The sequence below is a fragment of the Primulina eburnea genome, chromosome 12, assembly GCF_022965805.1.
Source record: "Primulina eburnea isolate SZY01 chromosome 12, ASM2296580v1, whole genome shotgun sequence".
Lineage (NCBI taxonomy): Eukaryota > Viridiplantae > Streptophyta > Magnoliopsida > Lamiales > Gesneriaceae > Primulina > Primulina eburnea.
The window spans coordinates 979024-1006533 of NC_133112.1; the positions used below are offsets into that span (position 1 = coordinate 979024).

A 27510-nucleotide genomic window follows, 5' to 3' on the forward strand; every position below is an offset into this window, starting at 1 on the left:
CATTTCCGCCCGACCGCCGGCCACCACCGCCACTGTCGCCGTCGCGAAGGGGAAGGGCAAATTCGTCTTTTCATCAAAAAATTCAAAATAATCCTACACTTAAAAATCTTACCAAACATAATATTATTTTACACCATATATTACAATCCTATTACAATCATTTTCTTTATCATTTACGTACTAATCATTAGTTTACTCTATCCTTCAACCAAACGTAGCCATAATGTACAAGAAGACGGGCTTACAGATTCCGATGTATGGTCAGCGTTAAAATTAAATAAAAATCTAAGTACATGTTCCTTCGCATCAATCCTGAGGGAAAATGATTTGACAATTAATTACCCGTTTCTCTAAGTCATTTTTTATAATAAAATCGATGGTTGATCTACAATTTTTATTATTTTCGATTTTGAAAAATCTTGATCCTACATTTGTGGGTTTTTTTTTTAAAAAAAATATGAACTATAAAATAATATTTTGGTTGAAAATCTGAAAAATAACAATTTTGAATAATATATCTATGCATTATTTTGGTTTCATTTTATTTGAAGGCTTTTTATCATTAATGCTTTGTTTGGAACTTCACTAAATGATTAAACACTGATTTGTTTACGATACTAAACTACATTTCTTCTGAAATTAATACATTTCTTGCGATGGAAACCAATTTTGAAATGTACTCACTTTTATGTATTCCTTTAATAAATGCTGGATCTACACGAAGCAGAAAAGAAAAAAAGGAAAAGGGGAAAGCATTAGGACATAATATTTACTTGGTCAAAAGGATGAGCGTAGGGAAATAATTAGAACCAACTCTTTTCTATTTCACAAAGTAACTTGCGACGTGGTTTTATAGGTTAATTTTATGAAATTTTATTTATTTATTTAATCTATAAAAAATAATTTTTTTTTTTATAAACATGAGTAGTTTCAATTTTATATATGTGTGTGTGTGTGTGTGTGTGTGTGTGTGTGTGTTTATATATATATATGTATATATATATATATATATATATATTTCTGTATGTATGATAATAAACAAAGCCCCCCACAATGGTATTTTGTTCTTTGAATTTCATGTCGTTGGAAAACATAAAGTCTACTGTTGTGCTACCAAACGCAATAAACAAAAGATGCATATTGCCCAAAATCAAACACATGCTGTGCTCCATTTTTCAACATTCCATACCTCTCTTTAAATCAAACGAATTCGTAAAGACAAAGTTTAAAAATCTTTGTATTTAATGCATACATAATCGCATCCCATTTCATTAATCATATAAATAGCATATGCATTTATTGCATGTTAATGGCTTTTAATTGTTAAAAATATCACTGCGTGTAATAATGATATGGACTAATTGTTACATGAATTATGTTTATGTACCCATTGAAGATGTAGGTTTATATATTGCCAGCCAATTTAAATTACTATTATATTTGTAATGTTTTTTTTTTTGGCAATATAAAAGGTGAGAAAGGTCAATAAAAAGATATGGCCAATCCAGCCCAAAAATCAGCCCCAGTGGCCGACAGTAAGTAATAAGTTCTTCCCCTAACATCACATGCAAACAAATTTAACACTTTGATATCTTTGCCCATTTAATAAATACCCAAAAGACCTTTCAAAATTCCTACATATACAAACAAACTTTCCCTCCCATGCTATAATTACAATGCGTTCAAGAATAGCTGATTGCAATAATGTTTGCACAAATATTACTCAAAATTTTCAAACATAAAATCTGTTATTTAATTAGTACCATATTTTGATCAGTCTGAATTTGGATCTATAGTGGAGGATTTTCTCAGAGCAGCAGTAACCGGCTTCCTTTTTTCATTGATTTTATTAGTCGATTAGCAAATGAGGTTGCTCAAGCTTTAGCGAGGGAAGCCCGGTCAAGTGCTAATCTTTGTGCTTGGTCGAATCTACCCACTCAGATTGATGATCTTGTAGCTCTTGATACTTGGATTTATCAATAAAACAATGTCATTTTGGCCTAAAAAAATAACTTATTTTGATTTTTCTTTATATAATTAGAATAATTTGCCTAACATGCAAATCCAATGTTTGATCTCAATTCCAATACTAGACATGCGTCGCTGATTACATATTAACAATAAACTATGCAAGAATTGATATGCTAAGATTATAGTTGTGAGAATTAGGAAAAAAAGAAGACTCTAATTATACTGCCGAGTGCAACAATTGTTATTACAATAATCCCAACAACATAATTTTTTTTTTTGAAAAAACGAAGAAGTATTTTTATGCTCAACTTCTTGGCTTCATCCAAATAAAATGCCAACCATCTATGCCTCTAAATAGAGGCCAGCAAGATTTCCATGCCCCACCCTTCATATATATATATATATATATATATATATATATATATATATATATATATATATATATATATATATATAGATAGAGAGAGAGAAAATATACACAAAAACTACCCCTGGCCCTGGTTCAAATTTGATGATACTCCTACATGAAGGTGGACGTGTATTGAATTGCAAAGATGGCTGGCATTTAACATTACATTCTTACATATATTATTCAACAAAATATGTAAATTGCTCTTTAATCTTTATGACAAATTCAGATGAAATAAGCAAAGAACTAAGAGATATTGGGTTTGAATTTCTTGGACAAATTAGGCTCCGGTGAGGATGAAACTGAAGGATTTTTTGCCTCTGCCCACGAATCATCAGAGCTTTCAGAGCTGAATGAAACATCCATTACTCCTTTGGGACTTCCCGGCAAAGATCCAAGCTTTCTTTTGTTTCTTGAGAGGAAGTGGACGCTGGTGGCCACATCTTGTATTAGCCTGCAGCAGTGTTCCACTTTTTCCTGCTCCAAATTTTCAGATTTCTGAGTTGAATTATAAAGATTCTTGGATTTGAGGAATGTTTTCTGTATATTATGGGAGAAGAACAAAGACAAATTAAATATCTACGTATATATACACAAATACAGACATACTATACCTTGTTTGTTCCAAGAATGCTTACTAGCTTATCTTGATACTGCACCCCAATGCTGGGCTCAACACTGCTAATAACATACAGCATTGTGGCAGTGGTCAACGCAGAAGGCAGAGAAGACGTGAATCTACAATCTGCAGGTTATTTTACAGTATAAGACTACAAAAACACAGTTCCCACGAAGAAAAGCTCTAGTCAAAGAACCATTCATGGAAATTGGAGTTACTGGAATCATAATTTTTACCAGAAATAGCGGATAGAAGCAGACACTGGAATCTATCGAGGAAGTCCTTACAGAGATTATGGCTATTAAATCCAAGCCTCCGTGTATAGTACTCAAGAAATGAATGTGGGGTGACAGGATTCATCTTCCATTTAAGCGTAGAAAGAATCAGAATCTCCATTCTTTGAATGGTTTTTGACTCAAACACGTACTTTGACGACTCCACCTAAACATGATAAGTCGAATCAAGTTCAAATCCAATCTAATCACATAGAAAGGTTAATTCAGCAGAATCAAGCAAAAATAAATTGTGATATATACTTGGAGGTCTAAAAGAAGGGGAACATATGTCTCCTCAACTTTGGCAGCCAACGAAAGGCAAGCCACTGCAGCAAGGTGAACCATCCACGGCCTCTCTCTGTGGGACTGAATGCTACGCGAAAACCTATCCAGATAGTTAACTGCAAGAACCGCAGTCACAGCAGAAAATGAGTAATATCCAACGACCCGTAGCATCCACTCCACCGCCACACGCCTATCCTCGGCCAAACATGGGTTCTCCACAAATCCTTCGTACAAATCGTTTTCCTGCTCTCTAAGCAGTAAGGCGCTCAACTCTTCATCTTCACTCAACATATTCCGTTCCAAGAGCTCGATAAAAGGCGCCGGTTTCAAGTTACGGTACGGTAAAGAGCTCTCCCCTTCTCCTTCTGCGAGAAATTTTTTTGGGTGAGTTTCAATTATTTCTCCATTATTGTCCCATTGCTCCTCCTCACAATACAGAGAATCCAAACCGAATGGAGGGTTTACTTGATGAGAAGTCATCTTCTTCCAAGAAGAAGAGTTCCAAGATGTGCATTCATTATGGTCAAACAAAGATGCAAATAAGTATAGAGAAAGAGAGGCGTAGATATGAACTTTGCGCCATCCCAATGACAAGTAGACGAAGGTGCAGACTTTTGAGAGTGGGAGCTGGGGAGAGGAGACAGGCTATAGGAAATGACTAAAGATTGTATTTTTATTGGTGATTTTTGTTTTTTGGGATTTGGTGCTATGGCCACTGGTATGGCATGCTCCCCACCAAATTACTCGAATAATTTTTTTATTTTATTTCCTTTTTTGATATTAAATTATTTTTTCCACATAGATATACTTGCTCATTTACAATATGTCTCTGAATAGTTTTATATGCATAACATATGATCATATTACATTTTCTATTCAACTAATTGTTCAACCATTAAAGAAAACCGTGGGTTTGGCTTAAATTTGTTTGTATTCAAAGAATATAACATGTGTGAATAATTTGATTGGTTGAGGAAGGTTGAATGCCCAAAAAATATGACTAGTTTCTCCTATTAAATGAGAATTAGAGAAGTAAGAGGCACAAAATGGTATTCTTCTTCTTCTTTATTATTTATTATATTAACATTTTAGGAGGAATTTTAATTTAAAAGTAAATGCATATGCTTTCCTACCATGGGCTTAGGCCCTTATAGAAAGAAATAGCTAGGTACACGTGACTGCTGGGAACAACCAAAAATCCGTATTTATTGGGCCCCCATCCTCATAGGCGGGCAACATACATGAAATGACACCTAGTGGATCCCTGTAGTTTACCGCGATTGTGGGGAAAGATTAGGCAACTTTTTAAGTGCATGCCCAGTACTTGGAGAGCTTTACATTTTTTCTAATATTAGCATCCCTCGTATCATCATTAACATATTACATACATACATACCACCGCCAGTTTACAAGTCTTGCGTCTCCCCTACTTGGACTGGCCGTTTACTTCACGATCGACCAACTTTGTAGCTTAACGTCATGCTCTGAGTGTGATGCATAATTTTGTATGAGGATGCAATCTCATTTCTCTTACAGCATGTTATAAAAGATTATGTCTCTTTTGATGGTTAAAACATCCACGTAGCACATGACATATCATGTCTGCTGAGTGATAAATCAAATTCATTCATCCATATGGTTGAATCAGTTGTCATGATTTATCAATTCATCATACGTGTCATCCGTTGAATGAATAAGACATTGTCCATATTGATAGAATGAACACAACCCCTCTACTAAACTACTTTCCTTCAAGCTATTTGAATGTTGCATTACATTAGAAAGTAGCTCAAGAACCATAAATGCACCAAGTCTTTTAGCATTTTATCCAAACCTCGGTATAATTTTTTAAATCTGATTTTATTATAAAAAAAAACTATTATTGAATTGAATAATTCTATATATACTATTGTGAATCAATTAATACAAGAAACAGCTGATGAAATAAATTCCCAAACAGTTCAAGTTTCGGTATTACATTCTGTAAATTTTTATTAGACTTACCAATATCACTACATTAATCAGGGAAAGGGCTTATTTATGCTAGCTGTATTCAATTCGTGAATGGGAATGTGACAACTGACTGAATTATTATAAACACATTATTGTTCAGAAGCAACAAAAAAGTTGCAAATTTTCCTTTTAGGCTATATATTTAATTTGAAATTGTGGTTTATATTTTTTTTAAAAAAAATTAATGTGAGACTAATTAATTTTCTTCCAGTAAACATATCTTTTTTAGAATTAAATCATTAACGTATACCGGCCATAATTAATGACGCTTAAGTTAGGGGTGGAGCAGCTGCATCGCATTAATCAACTGCTTCAATTTGCAATTTTTGTTTCATAATTTAAATGTTTCACAATAATAATGTTTTTACTAATTGTATCTATGGTAATCATTAGCTTCCTTAAAATTTCGAACAAATGTGTCTTGTCTGGAATCGCTTACTTTTTTGTTTACTACCAAAAAAAAGTAAAGCTAAAATCATTTACTGTTGGACATGCTTTACTTCTTTAGATGGTAAATGATCCTGTGTGAAGTTTTGGAAATCTCCATATCCACATGAAATTGATATTTTCCAAATAAACTAGACAACTTCCATTAGATATTTTTTTCCCTTGGATTACTGTTTAAACAGTTTATTCATAGACCATATAAATCTTTGAGTAGGTCTTCTGTGAGACGGTCTCACAAATTTTTATCTGTGAAACGGGTCAACCAAGGGCGGAGCCAGGATTTGAAAATACCTGGGGCTGGCTCCATCCTATACTGTATTTAATAAAATAAATAATTAACTAAAAAATTTAAAATAAAAAATATGTAAACATTGACTTAATGAAAATATAGAACAAGAGTATTTAATACCTTCAAAAACAAGGACCTAAAACACTACTGAAGTTGTGTTCTTCGCTTTATTAAATTGTTATCAATTTTTTCAACAAAATTTCGTTCAATGTAAGTTACCATAGAATCTCCGAAAAACTACGCTTCCATCTTGTTACGAAGAGTTGCTTTAACAAGTTTCAATGATTTTTTAAATTAATTCAACTTGATAAGTTATTTGGGTTGAAATCGATATTTTTTTCACCCATAGACTGAAATAATGTATGGCTCTATCTTAATTCCAAAAAATATTTTTCAAATTTTTTACTCTTAAGAATCATTTTGGTCAAAAGCCAAAGTCAGTTCACTTCATTTTTAAAACCAATGATAAAAAAAATTATATTTACAAACATCAAAGAATAATATAGACATTAATAGAAAACAAAAGGGTTGATACATCATTTAAGTCATTATGCACAAAATTCAAATAATTGATAAATCATATAATATCACATACTACGATTCACATGGAAAATTTGCGTAATTTCTCAAAATCAGTACTTTATTTTTCTCAAAATCAATTCTTATATGCATATACCAGTTCATACTAAAAAAATTAAAATTATATAAAAATTTTAGTATTAATAGAAATTAAATAAAGATATAATAAAATATGTAGTAACTGCATAATTATATTATCATATTAGTTAAATTTAATATATTTGTGTGTTATTGTAAATATAGTCTAAAAATATATTTGGAATTTAAAGTTAAGTTTAAAAATCAACTTACATTAAATTATTCAACTTTTTGAGCAAAATACGAGCGAAAATCAAATTTGATTATAGATATTTGTATAAGATTATTTTAAAAAAATTACTCATAATTAACAAAAATTCTTCAAATTTAACTCAATAAAATAAAGTCAACAAAACCAAAAAATATAAAGAAAATAAAAAATACAGAAAAACAAAAAAAAATTAAAATTTGGGTGGGGCTGGATCCCACCTTTTAAAAACAAAAATAAAAAATACAGCAAAACAAAAAAAAAAATTAAATTTGGGTGGGGTTGGAACCTACCCTAGCCCAAAGGTGGTTCCGTCCCTGGGGTCAACCCTACCAATATTCACAATAAAAAGTAATACTCTCAGCATATAAAGTAATAGTTTTTCATAGATGATCTAAATAAGAGACATGTCTCGCAAAATACGATTCGTGAAACCGTTTTACAAGAGTTTTTGTATACATCTTTTTGACAAATTATATTAGTTCTGATCATTAAATTAGCATGAAAGTCTGGTTGGTCAACATGGGAAAAGTTGCCAATGCATGCTTTCCCCATACTTTTGGTTTCTTTATCCGTATACTATAATCAAATCGGTAGGCAGATTGGCCCGAACTCTTCATTGAAATCACCATTATATTCGTTTACAAAAGCCTGTCCGATACTTAATCACCGTCCGTATACTGTACGAAGCTGCTGCTCATAGGACCATTTTAATTATTATTAATATTAATTTAACCTTCCAAATTCCTAATTCAATAGGACATTTGGTTCCATTTTGTAAGAAAGTTTTAAGACCTTGCTTTCGTATTAAATATTAATGAGAAAATTAACGTTAATCTTGCCCGCTCGAACACGAACATAATGAAAATAATGTAATGATAATCCTATTTCACGTACTTGTCCCCCACCCACCCCTTTACTACCCTTGACCCGCAGCTTTAATGTCTTTTCCACCATTATTATTATTTCAGCCTTTTAATCAAGTGATGAAAAAATAGCTTGTTTTATTGGCGTTCGTGTGAGGCAAAACCTAGCATACATTTACCAACCAATTATATCGTTGTATAGCAGTAAGTTCAATGTAAAAAATAAAAAATAATATGAAGAAGAGATCGATGGAACTCATTGTTAAATAATCTCTCCGAGAAGTAAAAGTACGATAATTTTCATGGATACCGACGCACATCTCACTTATCTTGATTGAATCTACAAGGCTTCAAAATGTGAAAAACACAAAGTTCTTTTCAAAATCTCAATGAATCATTTTTTGGTTTTGCCTTTTGAATATGGGCGAAGCGACCTAGATATTTGCTGCCCGATTAATTTGTTAATCCCTTCTGGCATGGAACACTTATCTATCATCATATATATATATATATATATATATATGTCATGTGTGTGGCGTTATAAACGAAAAGGGGTTTCATAATTGGAGACAAGCATTGCATGCAAAGCAGTCAAAAGTGACACCATAATTCTGCCAACAGCTAGCTGTTGTTATTTCACTACGAGTGTGAGTTCGAGGAGTAGGACCAGCATCATTTAAACTGGTCCTTTTAATTTCTGAGGAGTTTTTATTTATTATTATTGAGGTATCGGATTTAAGAATCTTATATTTAATTTTCAATGGATATTTTGTTTTTCGTTACTACCCCACTTTCCGACATGAGTTTTAAGGACCAGGACTTGTAAGAAGAGGGGATCGTGAATTCGTACCAAGTATTCTACAGAGCTAGCATTATTTCATATTCATCATTGAAGGAACTTACATAGTTGAGCAAGTGATTTAATATTTGATCGGCTGTGCGTATTTATTAAATATCTGAAACTTATTTTATATTTGATGGCGTACGTATGCAGTTTTCATAGCCTGAAGGCACATTTATGCTTAATAATGCGAGATCCATGATTTGTTACGTAGAGCCCATGTAAGAAGATGAACGTAGATCCTTATGATACATAAAGTTTCAAATATACATTTGTCATGAAATCTTGCATTTTTGTGTCCATTTCGACCAATATGGGGACAACCTATGTCTAAATTGATCTTACAGCCCTTTTGGTTTGGGCTTATATTTCAAATTGCTTCCGGGTGTAGGTTAACAGTGGGCCTTGTGCAAGTCCAGAATGTTGTGGGCAGACGCGACATGGACTCAAAATTCAAAATACAAATTTGTAAGTGATTTAAAAGCATTCCGGGGACAAGAATGTATGGTCCCATGTTAAAACGTGTTGACCAGATTAATCAACGGGAGAGGAAAAGCTGCAAAATATTGAATTTATATCAACCTATATGTATACCGTCACCATGTCTCGCTAATCGTTTAATGAAGCAGACATCGTCCACGTTCTGAACGGAGGTTCACGTTTTTTCAATAATGAGAACTCACAATCGTTATTTTTTTGTGTACTCTAAATAAATCCAAAAAAATTGATGCAGTAATCTACAAATCACGCTGATAAATACATGTCACGTCCTATCATCCCCAGATACGGATTTACTGCCCAGCTCATTTTTTTTAGCGACGGTTTTTCAGAAACCGTCGCTAATATTTGCGACAGTTTTAGTACAACCGTCGCCGATGTGGATCGGCGACGGTTTTAATTCAAACAGTCGCTATTAGCGACATTTTTTTTGAAAAACCGTTGCTAATAGCGACGGTTGTTTCAAAAACCGTCGTACATCAATGTTAAGGTCCAATCAAGTCTTGTCCATGTACAAGGATGAGACCAAATTCATCCCATATCCTCTGATCCGCCCCACCTCAATTCTACAAAATTTCTCTCCCAAGTCCCAAGCCCTTTAGCGACAGAATAGAATTGCGGACTCACGAAGAAATCGAATTGCTCATCGGCAATGCAACAATCTAGGTAAGAATCGGCTATACATTTTTTATTTTGTTTTTTATAGCTTCTCTGTACGTGATTTGTGGTTTCTTGATTATTTGTTGTTGAGTTGTTGATTGACTATTACTTGTTTATTTGTTTAATAATTATTTTATTCTTGTTTAGGATTATAACTTGAACTATTTCAAAATGAAACATCAATCTGCTGCAAAGAAAGGAAAAACATTGATATCCTCTTTCTTTAAGAAGAGAGATCGTCAAGCTAGTGAAGATACTTCAATTCCTACGGTCCTTACAATGCAACATCAATCCAGTGAAAGTCTTCTATTTCTCAATATCCAAATTCCTTCATGTTCCTCTCCTAGAGACGATCATCAGTCTTCGTCTACTTTTATTGAACGAGATCCGGAAAAATGAAAACAGATATGTGAATATCATGTTAATGTACGAGATGAGATAAGACGTTCATATCTAAATATGGGGCCTTTTCAACCAGATATGTTGGAGTATGCAGGTACAAAATTTGGAAGCCAGAATCGTCGGTTTCAGAAAAAATGGTTTCAGAAATTTTATTGGTTGGAGTATTCGACTTCAACAAATAAAGCATATTGTTTCTATTGTTTTCTTTTCCTGAATGATGTTAATTCATCTAATGTAAATTTTTTTTAATAATATATAACTTATCATATTGAGTTCAAGCCTCCCCAACTCTCATTCTTGAATCCGTCCCTGATCATCCCAATTACGTTTGGAAACGAGTGGTTCATGTTTTGGCTACACGTGCTGTTACTACTAATTTTGGTGTTGATACGTGAACGTGTCCACTCGAACCTCTAATTTGTACATTCAATTAGATTCATTATTACTTTATTAACTAGTTACTTCAATCTGGTCTAGAAATCTTTGACGTTTATTCCAAAGTAAGGGGATTAATTCACACGTGTCAATTTCACAATACAAGAGAAATCTGTAGAAAGATAGGGAGAAAATGTGCCTAACAACTCGTACCATTATTGCAATTAAAAGCTAACTTCTTCCTAGTTTTAATTTCTCCCGATTTTGATGATTTAGTTAATTTCTCAGGGAATTTTCTATTTTATTTTCGCATTAACAACGAGCTATTTAATGTGACATATTTCAAACAAAATTAAATAAAAAGAGAATTTATTAATAATAAATTCAATATTATTGGGCCTTCTTTACATAGTAAAAAAAAGGTAATGCCATCAATTCAAATTATGTTGCATCATTTCACAGAATTCCGCGCACATTTTCAAAGCCGAAATACCAAATCAGAGCTGATTATCTTGTCTTATAATTAATGTAAAGATAATCCAAAAGAAAACCCTTTTCTACAAAGAGTGGGTCTCATGTGAGACCGTCTCACGGATCATAATCTGTGAGACGGGTCAACCCAACCCATATTCATAATAAAAAGTAATATTTTTTCATGGGTGACCCAAATAAAAGATCCGTCTCACAAATACGACCCGTGAGACCATCTCACACAAGTTTTTGCCTTCTACACAAGATAGTAAATTCACATTTCTTGTACCGGACTACAGGTAAAGGATTCAAGAGAAGAAGATAAACAAATCAGCTGCTGTATTTTCGAAATAATAATAATCTGATTCTGTGCATTGGTGAAAAGCTCCCGAGAAGGTGGAATCGTAGGAGTACACCTCGTTCGCAGATGGGACAATCAGGTTCCACCTCCAAGTTCAGATCTTCCAAGCCCGCCGCGGCTATGATCTCCTCCTCGGCGGTGGCGATGCAGGCTGCCGAGGACCCTGATTCAGCCACTACCCTCCAAGATAACGTCATCGATGGAAACAACTACTCGTTGGATCTCCCTGAAGAGTGCTTGGCGTATATTTTCCAGTCACTTTCTTCCGGTGACCGGAAGCGCTCCTCTCTGGTGTGTCGCCGCTGGTTAAGAATCGAGGGGCAGAGTCGCCACCGTCTGTCTCTCAATGCGCAGTCCGAGATTACTAATATTATCCCTCGGTTGTTCCTTCGTTTCGATGCTGTCACTAAGCTTGCTCTAAAATGTGATCGCAGATCTGTCAGCATTGGCGACGATGTGTTGATTCAGATATCCCTAAAGTGCACGAACCTCACAAGATTGAAGCTTCGCGCCTGCCGCGAGCTCACTGACGATGGGATGGCCACTTTCGCTGAGAACTGTAAGAATTTGCAGAAATTCTCTTGTGGGTCTTGCAGTTTTGGGGCAAAAGGAATAAATGCTTTGCTTGAAAATTGTGGGCTTCTTGAGGAATTGTCAGTGAAGCGGTTGCGTGGTATTACTGATGGGGCTGCAGCCGAGCTCATTCGGCCGGGAAAAGCTTCTGGATCTTTGAGAGTTATTTGTTTGAAGGATCTTTACAATGGCCAGTGTTTCGGGCAGTTGATCGTCGGGGCGAAAAATTTGAGGAGTTTGAAGTTGTTTAGGTGTTCCGGAGATTGGGATAAGGTGCTTGAAAACATTGCGGATAGGATACTTGGGCTTGTAGAGCTTCATCTGGAGAGGCTTCAGGTAAGTGATATTGGCCTTTCCGCTATATCGAATTGTGTGAATCTCGAAGTATTGCATTTGGTGAAAACCCCGGAGTGTACTAATTTTGGACTTGTGAGCATTGCTGAGAAATGTAAGTTGCTTCGGAAGCTCCACATCGATGGATGGAAAACGAATAGAATAGGTGATGATGGATTGATTGCGGTTGCTAATCACTGCCCGAATCTGCTGGAGCTGGTTTTGATTGGCGTGAATCCTACACATTTGAGTTTAGCAAAGTTGGCTACAAATTGCCAGAATCTGGAACGTCTAGCGCTTTGTGGGAGCGAAACCGTTAGAGATGCTGAGATTTATTGCATTGCTGAAAAATGTATTGCCTTGAAGAAGTTGTGCATCAAGAACTGTCCTGTCTCAGATCATGGCATGGAAGCACTTGCTGGTGGATGCCCTAACCTTGTAAAAGTGAAGGTTAAGAAGTGCAGAGGGGTGACCTCTGAGGGAGCAGATTGGTTGCGAGCCAGTAGGGGTTCACTTGCAGTGAACTTGGATACCATCGAGCCTGAATTGCCTGACGCTGGTGGCAGCGAGCAAGAAATTGGTGGTGCTGATATTCCTCCAATAGATGGAGAAAATAGGGATGTCAACATTGCATCTAGTAGTACCGGGAGATCCATGTCCTTTAAGATGAGGTTAGGTGCTTTTCCCGGGAGGAGCTTGGTGGCTTGCACGCTCAGGAGATGGTCAAGCTTTGTTGGCCGGGGCCGGAATAATGTTGGAAGGAACTCAGGTGGAGTAGCTGTCAGGAACTAAAGCTATTGGTCCGGTTAGTTTGCATTGTAGTTCAGTGTATGTATTCAGTTTGATGTTAAATTCCATTCTATGATCTCCACAATTTAGAGTTAGGCTGATTAAATGTTTATTGAATCTTAATATATATGGTAACTAGTGATATTGGTTCTTAGGTTGAAAAGCTATGAACTCTTGTTATCATTCCACCCTACGCAGCATATTAGGTCTTAAATTCCATTATTCAATTTCAAGCTGTATGGGAGTTTCTGGTCAGTAGTTGTATATCGGCTTGCTGAATATGTACTTGATTATTAGTTGTTCCATCCATTTCGAAATTCTGATTATCAAGGTAAACGAGTGATATCCTATCATCTCAGTTGTTTTAGTTATGATTGTTCATTCCTATTCAAATTTCGTATAATCTGAGTAACACAACTGTATACTACCTGGCGCATAAGTATCTAATAGCTCAATAATAATAACTGCTCAATCCTAGAGATAATTCAAACCATGTATTAAAATTCCTCTTCAAAGATCTATGCTTTCTTCAACAATATATTAATAAACCTCTGGTATGGATCAAGGACTAAAACCTTGATCCTCATCAACTAAAAGATAAAGGCCAATAAAAAAAACATTCAGAAACTCAGATCTAAAAGGTTATCTTTTAGAGTGTGATAACTTTCTCTTATGAATGTTAACTATCGTATTTTTCTTTTTTATTAAAGAAATTAAAAATAAATCAATTTGAAGTTCTGAACTTTGATGGTTTAGAATTAGAACGAATAGTCCGAACGCATATCCAAATGTGACGACCTCAACTTTCTATAATTTCATGGGGACGGAGATAGATAATTTAAAAAGATGGATAATCTTAGGTTTTGATCCTACATGGGACTATCAGACATTACTCTTTTTTTAAAACGACTAAATATATGCTCTTAATCGTGCACACAAGTTATATTATCAAATATATAAGACAAATATATATGATGTGTTTGTCTATATATTTCTATATATATTGTCAAGTAAGCCAAAGCTCTGAAACAATTATATTCACCACCACTCATACCACATTGTATATGAATCCAGACAAGGTCTATCACTTTGTTGGATGGCTAAGAATATTTAAACCGACAAAAAACCCTTTATATGCTTCATGTATTTGAAAGCTTAATAAAACCAAACAAAAAGTTTGCTCATATTGAAAACCTTTGAAATGTCAAATAAGAACTTGCTCAAATAAAAATGTTGGATACAAATCGATATAACGTGAGTTATCTCTGTGGATGTAGATTGAAAATCATAATTCATATGATCCTGATTAATATTGGGGTGGTGGGTAGACGCTGCCAGCTGGTGGTGGAGGTGGGTAGTGACCAGCGTTGGGTGGTGGCATTGGATTGACACCCATGAAATACGGTGGTTGGCTTGTTGGATTTGCCTGAGGTGGGTACTGACTGGTTGGGTTGGTACCTGTGGGATATGGTGCTTGGATTGTTTGATTCCCTTGGGGTTGATATTGACCTGCAAGACAGAACAAGCATAAGATTGTCATTAACTTCCTCAAGTTCAAAGTTTATAGTATCCTTAACAAATTTCAAAATTCATATGTTCTTTAAATAAATTTCATGTTCACAATAAATTAAATAGTGGAATCGCCTCCCCTGTCATACATATATTTGGTTAGTTTCTTGGTTGCCAAATAGTAGCGGAAAGAGAGGGTTAGGTCCCCTCTATTTGTGTTTTTATTTTTAAAAAAAAAATCAGATTTATGAATATTTTGTGTTGACTCTGCCACAAGAGCCTTAATTTAGACACTGTACAAATTATTCAAGATAAATGGATTTTTCAAATTTCTTTTTCATAATCCTTGACGGATACAACAATACATGAAATATAGTTGTGGTGTTGCCCATATACCTGGGGGGTAAGGACCTGGAGGCTGTAGGCTACTAGGCTGTGGAGGATATCCCGTGGAAGGATAGGCAGGTGGAGGAGTTTGCTCTGGGTTTACCAGGTAAGTGGGAAATGCTGCTGGGGAAGATGAGTAAGGGGGAGAAGCGGCTGTTGTATTGGATGGATTGGCAGGGTAAGGCGAAGGGACTGTTAGAGATGGTTGATAAGGATTGGGCGGCGGAGGGTTGGTGGAGAAAGGAGGAAAAGGTGGTGGTGCAGTGGCTGAGCTGACAGGGAAAGGGGTGGATGTTGGTGGATTAGGAGTGGGATACGAGTAGTTAGTGTTTAGAGGTTGTGCTGGATTTGGATATGGTGTAGGGTAAGCCCCAGCAGGGTTAGATACAGGGGGCTGCGTTGGTGGTGCAGTGGCCTGAGCTGACAGGGAAAGGGGTGGATGTTGGTGGATTAGGAGTGGGATACGAGTAGTTAGTGTTTAGAGGTTGTGCTGGATTTGGATATGGTGTAGGGTAAGCCCCAGCAGGGGTAGATACAGGGAGCTGCGTTGGTGGTGCTTGGCCTTGTGGATTCACCCCGTTGTATGGCAAGAGAGTCGAAATGGGTGCATTTGGCGTTGCGTAGAGCTGAGCTGGTGGCAGAGCATATTTCGATTCCATGCCGTTGGTACCTAAGTCACAAAATTTGTTTGTGTTGTGTAGAATATCGGTAGAAAGCTAAATCTAACATAAGACAAACAGATCCAACTCGAATTCTTGAACAAAGAAAAGATTATTATGTTGATACCTGAGGTTGCAGCAGCAGGGGGCTGGGGTTGATTTCCAGAGTAAGAAGCGGGTGCTCCAACCATTGCTATCAATTTGGATTGTTCTGAAATGATCAAACTCTATATAGCGAAAAAGGGCGGAGACTTGGCAATGGAGAGCTGACTTTGATAAATGTAGATCCACGATGATGTTAATAACATAGTAAGTCAACGAATGGATGGTCCAAATTCGAAAACAATATTATTTGACGGCCAACTTGTTCCTTGGCATGTGCTAACAACACTATTGAATCAAACTCGTCGGCAGTAACCATGAACGCCTACGGGTATGGAAAATATATTGTTCCGGAAAAAGTAAACAATGATAATAAAATTTCTTACTTTAAATAATAAGTATTCGATTACGATTTTTTTTTAAAAAATATAAGAATGATTTGGCCAATTAAAAATCGTTATTTTTTTTTACAGGAATTGTTAAATTATTATTTAGCAATAAATTTATATATTTGATTGATAATATTTGTTGTTATGATTCTAATTCGGGAAAAATGAATATCTGGCGGGTCAATTTGTTTTTGGCCCATTAAGTATCTGTCAAACCCGACCCTACTATTACACTGCCACTCAATCAAATCTAGACCGTCGGTTGTATTGTTTCGAAAACCGAAAGAATCGGCGTTTTACAGTTTTCCTCTGTAATCTCTCTTTTTTCAACGCCAAAAGACAATGAATATGGGTGGCGGAGCAGGCATCGCCGGCGAAGATCCCACCGCCTCTGCCGTGACGCAATTCAGCCACACTGTATGGCAGCGGTACCAGCATTTTTTGGACAAATCGACTCCGTTCGTGCTGCATCGTTGGATCTTCCTGTCGGTGATTGCTTCCCTGTACGCGCTGCGCATCTACATAGTGCAGGGTTTCTACATCACCACTTACGGCCTGGGAATTTACATCTTGCAGCTGCTAATTGCGTTTTTGTCGCCACAGGTGGACCCTGAGATCCACCAGCTGGCTGATGGGCCCACCCTCCCCACGCGCGGCTCCGACGAGTTCCGCCCCTTCGTACGCCGTCTTCCCGAGTTCAAATTCTGGTTAGATGAAATCTTTTTTAGAATCTAATGAAATATTATGATCCAGTTGTGTATGGGTAAAAGAGATTATTGTAAGCTATTATTTCCATGGATTCTATCCTGTCTTTGGGGTGGTTTAGGTATGCCAACAGATCATGGATCTTGACACCTCTTAAATGAATATATTACTTCATGTAATGTTCAGCAGCTGTACTAATAATGCTTCGTTTAATTTGGTTTGGGTTTCTGGGATTCTTTAAAATAAATTGAATTTCTTACTTAATGGACTTGCTTCGCGTAAGCTGGGGGCTCAGGGGGACGCTCTCCCTCATTCGAGTTTCTCTATAATTATTATATGCTTTGAAGTGTTCTTTCAAGCTTTCTTCCCGTAAAGCTCTCCCTCTAAAATTTTGATCTTTCAAGATTTATTTTTAGCCGTGAAATCCTGATGCAGTTGTTGCATTGCATATTTCTGAAACTGAAAGTACATGGAGATAAAAGCAAGTAAACACAGTCGGTTTGAGTTTCCTTGAGTGATTGAATTCCTTTTTTCTGTACTCTTTCTTCCATTTGAGTTCTGGATTTGATGTCAAATTGTGTAAAGTAAGAATGTGGCTGAAATTTTAGGCAAAAAATCTTCACAAGTGCGTTGTAAAACTGGAGATTCTTACTCTATTTATTTTTTCATGTGCTTTATTATGTGTCCTTACTTAATTCCTTTAATATATTTTTTACGTTTAGAACTCTGAATTGCAGGCATTCACTCACAAAGGCCTTCTGCTTTGTTTTTGTGCTGACGTTCTTTAGTGCCTTTGATGTGCCCGTATTTTGGCCAATTCTGCTTTTCTACTGGCTAATTCTATTCGTCTCAACAATGAAGAGGCAAATAATGCATATGATCAAATATAAATACGTTCCTTTCACATTTGGGAAGCGGCGTTACTATGGGAAGAAAGCTGCTTCTTCCGCCGAAGAGACCATTACTTCTAGGCCGTAATATTCCAGGTAAATAAATTAAGGGCCTCTGAGTAGACAGGTTTATCTTTAGGTTTGCTTGTCGATTTAGAGTGTTGTATCCTTAACTATTCTTTAGGCAGTGGCGACAGACAAAATTTGTAGTTTTTCCTCTTCTTAATAATCCCACTTTCTAATCTCCTCAAGAAAGAGGTCATGTTGTTTACTAGGTACACGATTTTATCATTGGTATGGCCACCTATGCCTAATAGAAAATAATTCTTGTGTAATATATTTTTTCATTTTTTTTACAATGAGTGGGGTTTTTTGCTTTAATTCTTGTGTAACATACTGCATAATGAAGTCTAATGATACGTTCCGGTTCACAAACACAATCAGACCCCATTTTGAGAGCGTTGAACTCCAAAAATTAAAGAATCAGGGATGAGGAATACAGTTAACAGAGAAGAGGAGGAGGAATGTTGAGAAGGATAAAGACCAAATTCATGGTATGCATATAACCCCAAATGTACACAATCGACAGTAATTATCAATCGTTCTCTTCTTCTTCTTCTTTTTTTTTTTAATTTTAAAAAAAAGTAATAATCATTCTGGTTGAACTCCACTGGTTAAAGCCCACTGACAATCTCGTGTCGTTTTATCGGAAATAAAAGAAGACATTTTGGTTTTTTGTCGGTTTCCTTACGATAATACGTACGTAGTTGTCGGGTGGCAGCCATCTATGTCAAATTAATAGTCTTAAAAAATTATTTCAACTTTTGTGTAGTTTCATCGAGTTTTTGTGTAAAAAAATTATTCCAACTTTTGCCTTACTCCGTCCATATTGTTATATTTCATGGAATCGTAATTGGTACCAAGCTTCTAATTAGATCAATATCAAAGTATTTTTACACATTTGTGGCATTTAAGTTACTTATATTTATTTATTTTGACACCCCTTTGATAAAATAATGGCAGTCCCATCTTTTTAGAAGTTTATCACAAAACTTCAAATTTATTATAAGGCGAGATATAATTTTTTTAAAGAATTATTGAATATAAATTATAATTTTATTTATTAAGTTGGACAGATTCCGATAGGAAGCATGCGGGCAAGTATTTTTTGAGAGAAGGGGACCAAAGAATTTAAAGAAGGGACCTACCAATGGGCTGCTGCTATGCGTGTGTGCCTGAAACCTGAGAGATATTATGTACTTATCATTTCTATATCTAAATTAACCAGCAATGCTATCTGTAGGTGAAGTTCTTATTCCGTTAATTAAACCAAAGGAAGTCTGTTATCCGGAATGGAAAAACAGTTCCAAAGTAGGATAAATCAACAAAAGTACCCAGTAGAATTTGTAAATTCAAGCTGTGATCGGAGCAACTGTACATGATTAATATAGTAATACAACAATCTGTTCTTGTTTGCAAATTCAGTCCTTCAACGTATATGACTCCGGATTTTCTTTTCCTTCTAGACGGGTCGATGACAAGATCTTGCAAAATCAACAAACCAACGAGATCGTCAAGAAATAACTTTGTTCTCCCATTCAGAATCTCCCTTCTGCTCAACTGTGTCATCGACCTGTCGAGGCCTCAAAGAATCGGTCAAGAACTACTTTTCTTACCCTCCTTTGCGAAACTCCCAATCGGTTTAGCAAGAATGTGCTTCATCGCCTTCACTCCGAGAGGGTTGTTCTTGCTCTGCACCACGCACATTTTAAAACTCACTCGATAACCAAGAAACTATGCTGATTGAACGAAATAAAAATCGTTAATTTTAACATACCTTTGAGCAGGTTCCAGCTCGAACATTGCAAACAGGATATTCGTTCGGGCAGCAACTGTTATGGTCTTCACAGCATGTAGCACCTTCTAGAGGGCAGCAACCCCATGCAAAGCAGTAGTTGTAGTACTCATACACGCAGCAGCATGTTGTGCTTTCAGGGCATTCATAGTAATCGTCACAGACAGATGGTGACGGAGTAGGTGATGGGGGAGATGGGGGAGATGGGCTAGGTTTGGGAGGATTTGAGCCCGTCTTAGTTGGGTACGAGGGCTCCACAGCAATACCACAGAGACCGTATTTTGACGCAACATTTCGTTCCATCCTTATGTAGCCCTGTTCCCCCCAACTCGTGCCCCAAGAGTTCCTGACTATCCAATAATCGACACCATTTTCAGTTCCGTAACCAACGGCTCCCACACCATGGTCTAGTGAGACTCCACACTTCCCTGTGAATATACCCTGCAGAAATTTGAGGAACCATGCTGAGAGAAGCAACGAGAGGCAATACGACAGATGACTTATAAAACTATAAGGATGAAGGGTGTTTCAGTGTCGGAGAGTGACGAAACTTACTGATTCATACAATTGGAAGTCCATACCACCAGCCTCAATAGCAACGCTAACTGGTTGATTTGCAACAGCCTTCTTTAGCGCCTTCTCGTTGTAAGTAGGCACGTCTTCGTAGCTATCAATTGATACAACTTTGGCATTTTTCTGCACATCAATTGTTCCAAGGAAACAGTCAAGTTCGTGCTAATGAATTTAATATCAATCCATACAAGTTGGCAGAACGTTTGAAAGGGTTTATGAGATTTTTAAACAAACTTCTCTTGAAACTTAGCTTAATCATTATCAAAACCAAGAGCGAAAGTCAAAGAGTTGTTAGCCGAGCTTTGTATACACATAATCTGAATCGGGTCATGTCAATAAATCAAACTCCCTTGAATGAAGATATGAAAACTGACCCTGTATTGATCACATTTACCATCCGTTCCTTTGTAGGGATAATCCTCCTCAGAGTCAATTCCACCATTCTTGATAATGAATTGATAAGCATAGTCCATAAGACCTCCATCGCACCCTTGGTCATAACTCGTATCACAATCGACCAACTCTTGCTCCGAAAGTGAGATCAAGTCTCCAGTCACTATCTGGTTTATACCTTCCACACCGACAATGGTGGAGAACGCCCAACAACTCCCTTCAAATTCCGAAAAAACTCAATCAGCCACACATCATTTTCGGCACATAAAATGACACGACAAAGTCGATAGAAAAATTTCTAAGTTGGGCCATATGTTGTAATGAAATTTGTAGCACACGATCGTTTTCTAGAATAATAAACGTCCTTGAGAGATCTAAAAGATCACAACTTTTAAAGACGCGGAGCCAAAAGTTTTCCGGCTATAGGACACAGCAAAAGGAATAGAGAAAGGCCTACAAAAATTATAACTTCATGCATCACTCTCGAGTAACATGAATGAATGATTCACATATTATCCTTTTTTTTCCCCTAAAAATGGGGCCGAAAAGGCTGCCTTCCTTATAAACCACGATTTTTTGGGGAAAAAAATCACATAAATATTTTATGTTTTTGGTCAAGGGAGGTAGAATAGAGTGTGGATCCATATATCTGATTGACATTACAAAGATTGTATGAATATGAGGGAGATGCTCAACTTGAAACTCTAGTGATTTCACCATCTGTCAGCTTACAAAAATTAAATCAATAGTTACTGAACATGTGTTGAAAGCTACAGCTTCAGTAATTAATTTAACATCAAGGCCAATAATTTCCAACGAAACCCCGCTAATGCGGGCAAACCACCAAAAAAAGATTAATTTAATGTCAATAATATATCAATGAACCATCGTGATTTCCGTCTGTATGGTCAAGTCTAGATCGATAGTCTAAATTACAATCAAGAACTATAATCAGGTTCTGTTACAAGATACTGTTTTTTTTACTTGGCAGGATCTAGATTTAAGACAATTAAAAAAAATTATCAAAACTACAAATTACTGGTCTAGATCATACAAGAAAGATGAAAAGAGAGCAGTCACAAGCTTTATGTAATTATGGATATTAAATTTATATTTTTTAAAAGATATTGTATAGATAGATTAAAATTTTCAAAAGCTAGACTGATTGTAATAATAATATCATAAACCAGGAGAGTAATTTATCATCTTCAACCATAAACAAAAACATGGAAAAAGAAAACAAACCAAGAGAAAAACAGTAGGGAGTAAAATAGTTAGCTACCGCAGCTGCCTTGATCTTTGATCGGAGCAACGGCGCCTTTCTCCCTCCAGTCAATGGAATCCGGCAAGTCTTCACCGACTGTCGGCTGGTACCGGTCACTCACGGTCCCCAGCCGCCGGTCGGGCCTGGTTCGCGTGCCGAGATATGTGTTCCGGTACTCAGCGTTGGAGATATCCGCGAACCGGTTCAGACCAAGCTTGTACGTCCGGTTTCCCAGCGCGTTTTGCTCATCTATGTACCTCAGATTATCCTTAAAAATCTCGAACCTCTTCTCCTTCTCGCCGACAGCATTATAAGCTTTTCCGTGTTTGACCATCCAGGATTCGTACATGGACATCACCTCATCATCGGAGCGTTTGAGGTTGGTTTTCTCGTCGTAGGAGATGATAGACATGTCGGAAGCCCATGTTCCGGCGAGAAACAAGTACAATAATAGTGCAAGAAGAGGGAGAGAAATGGTTGAAGCCATGTTCGGGAGTTTCTTGGAACTATGGAAGATAAAACGGAAGTGGTGGGGGTGCAAGAATTATAAAGACAAGATATATTAATATTTTTATTATCTTTTCCCGATTGATGAATTAAAAAAGCATAATTGACCCACCCATTCAAGCTATCCAGATTCATCTAATTTTTTTCTGTATTTTTCATGTCTTCCTCGTAAATAACAAGTGTACATGAATTAAGAAAAAATATTGGTCTTGTAACAGTATCTCAAGGTTAAGAGTATGTATTAAATTTTAAGAATTAATATTGAAATTTTTTACAGCGGTAAAAACAAAAGAAAAAGGAAAAGAGAAGGGAAAGGTCAAAAATAGCTGGCGACGATGATACGAAAGAACGTATGTAAGAAAGGGCAGACCAAATAGAAAAAGGCCAAATGGGGAAAGTCACCAACTAAGAACAACAGATGCACACTCATCACAATAATTCCAAATTTTTGGCTATAAATTCGGAGCTGCAACAAAAGTTTCCCTTTCTTTTATTTCAAAATAAAGTTGGGATAATTTAAATTCGTGGAGAAATTATATTTTTTAACAACATCCATGCACGATTTTTTCCATATAAGTTGTGTATTTTCTCAATTTTTTAATCTCTTTTAATATATATAAATTTCAATTAAAAATGATAGCATTTAAATCAGAATCGGCATTATCTCACACGTCGAATAATTGGTTTCAACAAAAACAAAAAGATTATAAACAAAGTATATAATTTGTTTATTAGCCTATAGGAAAAAAAAGTCATTATTCAAATAACCAGTATAAAATATCTAAAATATTTTATTAAAAAAGATATTAGCGGTGAATAGAGGATTCTCTCGTATCAAACTTCTCCACGTACACCACCACCACGACATTTAAGACTGACCAGACAACCTTCACTTTAACCCATGCCACAATAATTTTTATTTAAATAATAATTTTCTTCTCGTGATTAGCTCTAATTAATTGTTCGTTATTCCACCAGATTTTTTAAAAACCCTAAGTAATGGGTTACCATTTGAATAATATGAGAATAAGACATAATTTTTTTTTAAAAAAAATAAATCTAATTTTAAAATTTAAAAGGTTTTTTTTTTATCACAAAACTTGTAGTATTATTGAGATTGAGAAATATCTTTAGTTACAAGTTTTACAAACCAAAAAGGAAAATCCCCAGGCTTCCAAGCAAAGGAAGTCGGGTGATAAATAGCAAAAGACGCAATTGAATCTGCAACGGCGTTCGCCGTGCGACGAATGTGTTTTAAGGTGGCTCCTTCATGTTCACTCAGAGATCGTCGAATATATTGAGCATAGGTACCAACATAGCTAAGGTCCTCATCTATATGGGTGACTGCTTTCACTGCCAATAGAGAGTCTGATGTGATTTGGTTGATAAAAAGGTTGTGATCCTTTGCGATCTTCATTCCTATATCAATGGCGGCCAGTTCTCCATAGACAATTGAAGAAGGCTTCCTAATCTTCATCCCGAAAGCGATCAATGGTTGGCCTTCATGGTTACGTACCACTCCTCCTACCGCGAAGCTGTTCAGGTTCTCATTAAAAGCTGCATCAACGTCCATCCTTAATTCATTAATCTGAGGTGCCGTCCATGTCTTCTGTGAGTTTCCTAAAGTATCAATTTTCCCATTCAGCAACCTCAATCGTTGGGCTTCTTGGAATTCTCGCAACAGCGAGTCACTCCAATTCACATTAAATCCCTTTTCGAGTGTTCCTTGGTTATGTACGAGGTTGAGTCGTTCGCGCCACATCGCATAAGTATTTATTGCAAATAGTTCGAAGTCCATTTGGCTCAACCTGTCCTTCATCCAACAGAAGATATCGAACACCTCCAAAAATTGTACCTGCTTTAGCAAATCCCAAAACCGAGATGTCTTCCAGCAGCCTTTAACCACGGAGCAAGAGAATAATGCATGAGTTGTGTTATCATAACCGAAATGGCATAATGGGCAGCTGCCAGTTACCGGGACGTGGTGTGCCATTAGATTGACTGATGTCGGAATAATATTGTGTAATATGCGCCACCAAAAAACACGGACTTTTGGGGGTACCGACATAGCCCAAATGAATTTCCACCACTTCTTTGAGTGCAGCTCCGAGCTGTGGTCCGGTGGTTCATAGAATCCAATTTCCCTCTTATAGCCTTCTCTGACTGAATATCTACCCTTTGGATCATAGGCCCAATATATGAAGTCCTCATGGTTCGATTGGTATATCGGAATATCTAACACTTCTGCTGCCACATGAGGGGGGAAGGAGTCAAGCACAATTTGTTCATTCCATTGTCCATTCAAGATGAGGGAACTGACTTTGTCATAGGTACCACTGAAATGTGGAGGCTTTGGTTGCACACCCCTGCCAGGTATCCATCGACTCGCAAAAGTGTCAATTCGTTCCCCATTTTGTACGTGCCAATATAATTCTTTTTCCAAGAGGGGCCGACTCCACAGTAGAGATCTCCAGATATAAGAAGGGTTACTTCCAAGTGAGGCATGCATGATATCTTGATGTTTATAATAACGTGCTTTAAGAACACGGGCAACGAGCGACTCAGGGGATTGTAAGACCCGCCATATTTGTTTCGCTAACAGTGCTTTGTTGAACGTCTCGAGATGGCGGAATCCCAGCCCACCTATACATTTTGGCTTGCAAAGAGCTTTCCAAGATTTCCAATGCATTTTATTTTTTCCGTGATCCACACCCCACCAGAAGTTAGCACAAGCTCTCTCGATCTCTTCACATATTGATTTCGGGATACGAAAGCAGGACATAGCATAGGTTGGAATCGATTGGATAACCGACTTAATCAAGGTTTCTTTACCGCCACTTGAGAAGGTTTTGCTCCCCCACCCTTGTAATCTTGTCGCTACCCTCTCCACAAGATATCGGAATTGTAGTTTCTTGTTACGACTGGAGAAGACAGGCAGGCCCAGATACACTTCATGTCCTTGCACAACAGGGATAGTTAACATTGTTTTGATGGTTTCTTTCACTCTGTCATTCGTGTTTGGGCTGAAGGACAACGAAGATTTCTCAAAATTGATTAGTTGTCCTGATGCCCGCTCATACAAGTTAAGACAGGTGCGGATCCCAGCACAGTTCTCCATTGTAGCCTGGAAGAACATGAGGCTATCATCTGCAAAAAATAAGTGGGTTATAGAAGGGCAAGAGGGTGCCATACGTACTCCAGTGATGAGTTTTCTGCTTTCGAAAGCAAGAAGAGCAGATGATAATCCATGAGCACAAAGAACAAATAAGTACGGTGAGAGTGGGTCGCCCTGCCTTATGCCTCTGCTTGGTATGACAGTGTTGCTTAATTCACCATTTATTGAAAAAGAATATTGGACCGTGCGGACACAACGCATAATCTTCTCCACCCATGTATTGGCAAAGCCCAACCGAGACATCATTCCCTCAAGGAAACTCCATTCTATCCTGTCATATGCTTTACTCATATCAATTTTAAGCGCTGCAAATGATTTTTGTCCTCTTTTTTTTGCTGCAAATTTAAAAGGTTTTAATCCAACGTTTGGTGGGCCTTCTAAGAAAAATTAGTAGGATATTTGTCTATTTATATTATATTATATTTTTAATTTGTAGGTTTTGATGATATATCCATTAAAGAGATCGATTCAATTTATATATAGCAAAAATTAATATTTTTGATATAAAAATAATATTTTTTCAAAGATTTAGTCGGATAAGAATTTTATATCACAAAATTATCTATCGAGACAATTTTATAAGAATTTTCGTGATTTATAATTAAAATATAGAGGTGACCATCGATAAATATGCCTTTGTTATAGTAAATTTTTAGTAAGATGAATACAAAATATCTATAGCCTAAAACAACACAAATCTACTTAAAAACTTAGTAATAAACGATAGTCCTATATTTCAAAAAAAAAAAAACGATAGTCCTATATCTTATATATTATTATAATTTTATTTATTTTTCTAATCAAATTTTTTGAATTCGGAACTGATATATGAGGAAATATAAAAAGACGCGATGTAAAACATTTGCAATTTTTCAAAACAGTATTTTCAATTATAAAAAAATCAATTCTTTTTAATTTATTATTAATATAATAATAATCATCATCATCATCGAATTAATCAAACCTTATAAATAAATATCTTGAGATAATCGTCCAATATTTATTAATTGTCGTTGGCATACGTGCCTTTTGCTTGTGCATCCTAAACTTCTAATTTTAAGGTCAAATTTTTCGGCTAACGAAGCAAATTTAATGGATTTACGCAATATTATAAAGCATAAATTCTAGACACACCCTTGAACTATTAATAATATGCATTTAACACTTTGAAATTTATAGTTTCTCATGTTATCCCTTGCAATTACAAATTATCAATCGAACCACTTTGTGTTTCTCGAGATACTAATAATCTCATTGTATTATTACTTTTTTTTTTAAAAAAATGAAGATGCAAAGTAAGTAAATGATTTTAATTATGGAAACGTGTAGATTGTCATACATTGCAATATTTGTTAGGACAGTTGCAAAACGAACCAAAGAATTGAATATATTAAACTGATTAATTTTTAATCTACTACGTTTCAATGCATATATTGAAGGGATTTATTTTCATTTGTTTTAGTTTAAAAAATTTAAAAAATTTTAAACCGATGTTAGGAAGAAAAAGAATCTAAAGACTGAATACGCGGCCAACTAACCTCCTCCTCCTTTTTTTTGAGAGCCAAATAATTTTTTAGTTGGTAACTTTTTTTCAATAGCTATACAACATTGAAAAACTTTAATTGCATAGTGTTACAAATTGGTATTTAAAAAAGTACAAAAGTTTGAATTTTAAAAAGAAAATAAAAAAAAATGAGATATGATGATAACAAATTTTTTATCTCGGATTCGGTCTGGAAAAGCGAGTCTTTAAATCTTCG

The 27510-nt window shown here is 36.0% G+C and overlaps 4 protein-coding genes across 4 annotated transcripts; 2 read left to right on the forward strand and 2 right to left on the reverse strand.

Annotated features, from left to right (window-relative positions):
• Window positions 1–2446: 2446 nt before the first annotated feature.
• On the reverse strand, window positions 2447–4260 carry LOC140808323 (cyclin-D3-3-like). Its single transcript, XM_073165416.1, has 4 exons — window positions 3536–4260; window positions 3236–3440; window positions 2995–3125; window positions 2447–2857 (listed from the first exon to the last, which is right to left on the reverse strand). The coding sequence occupies exons 1-4, from the start codon at window positions 4037–4039 to the stop codon at window positions 2627–2629; spliced, it is 1071 nt and encodes a 356-aa protein (XP_073021517.1). The 5' UTR covers window positions 4040–4260; the 3' UTR covers window positions 2447–2626.
• Window positions 4261–11261: 7001 nt separating this feature from the next.
• On the forward strand, window positions 11262–13695 carry LOC140807213 (F-box protein At1g47056-like). Its single transcript, XM_073163963.1, has 2 exons — window positions 11262–11381; window positions 11552–13695. Exon 2 carries the CDS (start codon window positions 11714–11716, stop codon window positions 13343–13345), a length of 1632 nt encoding a protein of 543 aa, XP_073020064.1. The 5' UTR covers window positions 11262–11381; window positions 11552–11713; the 3' UTR covers window positions 13346–13695.
• Window positions 13696–16653: 2958 nt separating this feature from the next.
• On the forward strand, window positions 16654–18318 carry LOC140808140 (protein RER1A-like). The gene is made up of 2 exons (XM_073165172.1): window positions 16654–17095; window positions 17831–18318. Exons 1-2 carry the CDS (start codon window positions 16731–16733, stop codon window positions 18069–18071), a joined length of 606 nt encoding a protein of 201 aa, XP_073021273.1. The 5' UTR covers window positions 16654–16730; the 3' UTR covers window positions 18072–18318.
• Window positions 18319–19281: 963 nt separating this feature from the next.
• LOC140807023 (low-temperature-induced cysteine proteinase-like) lies at window positions 19282–22604 on the reverse strand. Its single transcript, XM_073163670.1, has 5 exons — window positions 22087–22604; window positions 20786–21021; window positions 20394–20534; window positions 19821–20279; window positions 19282–19735 (listed from the first exon to the last, which is right to left on the reverse strand). Exons 1-5 carry the CDS (start codon window positions 22553–22555, stop codon window positions 19640–19642), a joined length of 1401 nt encoding a protein of 466 aa, XP_073019771.1. The 5' UTR covers window positions 22556–22604; the 3' UTR covers window positions 19282–19639.
• Between the last annotated feature and the right edge of the window lie 4906 nt (window positions 22605–27510).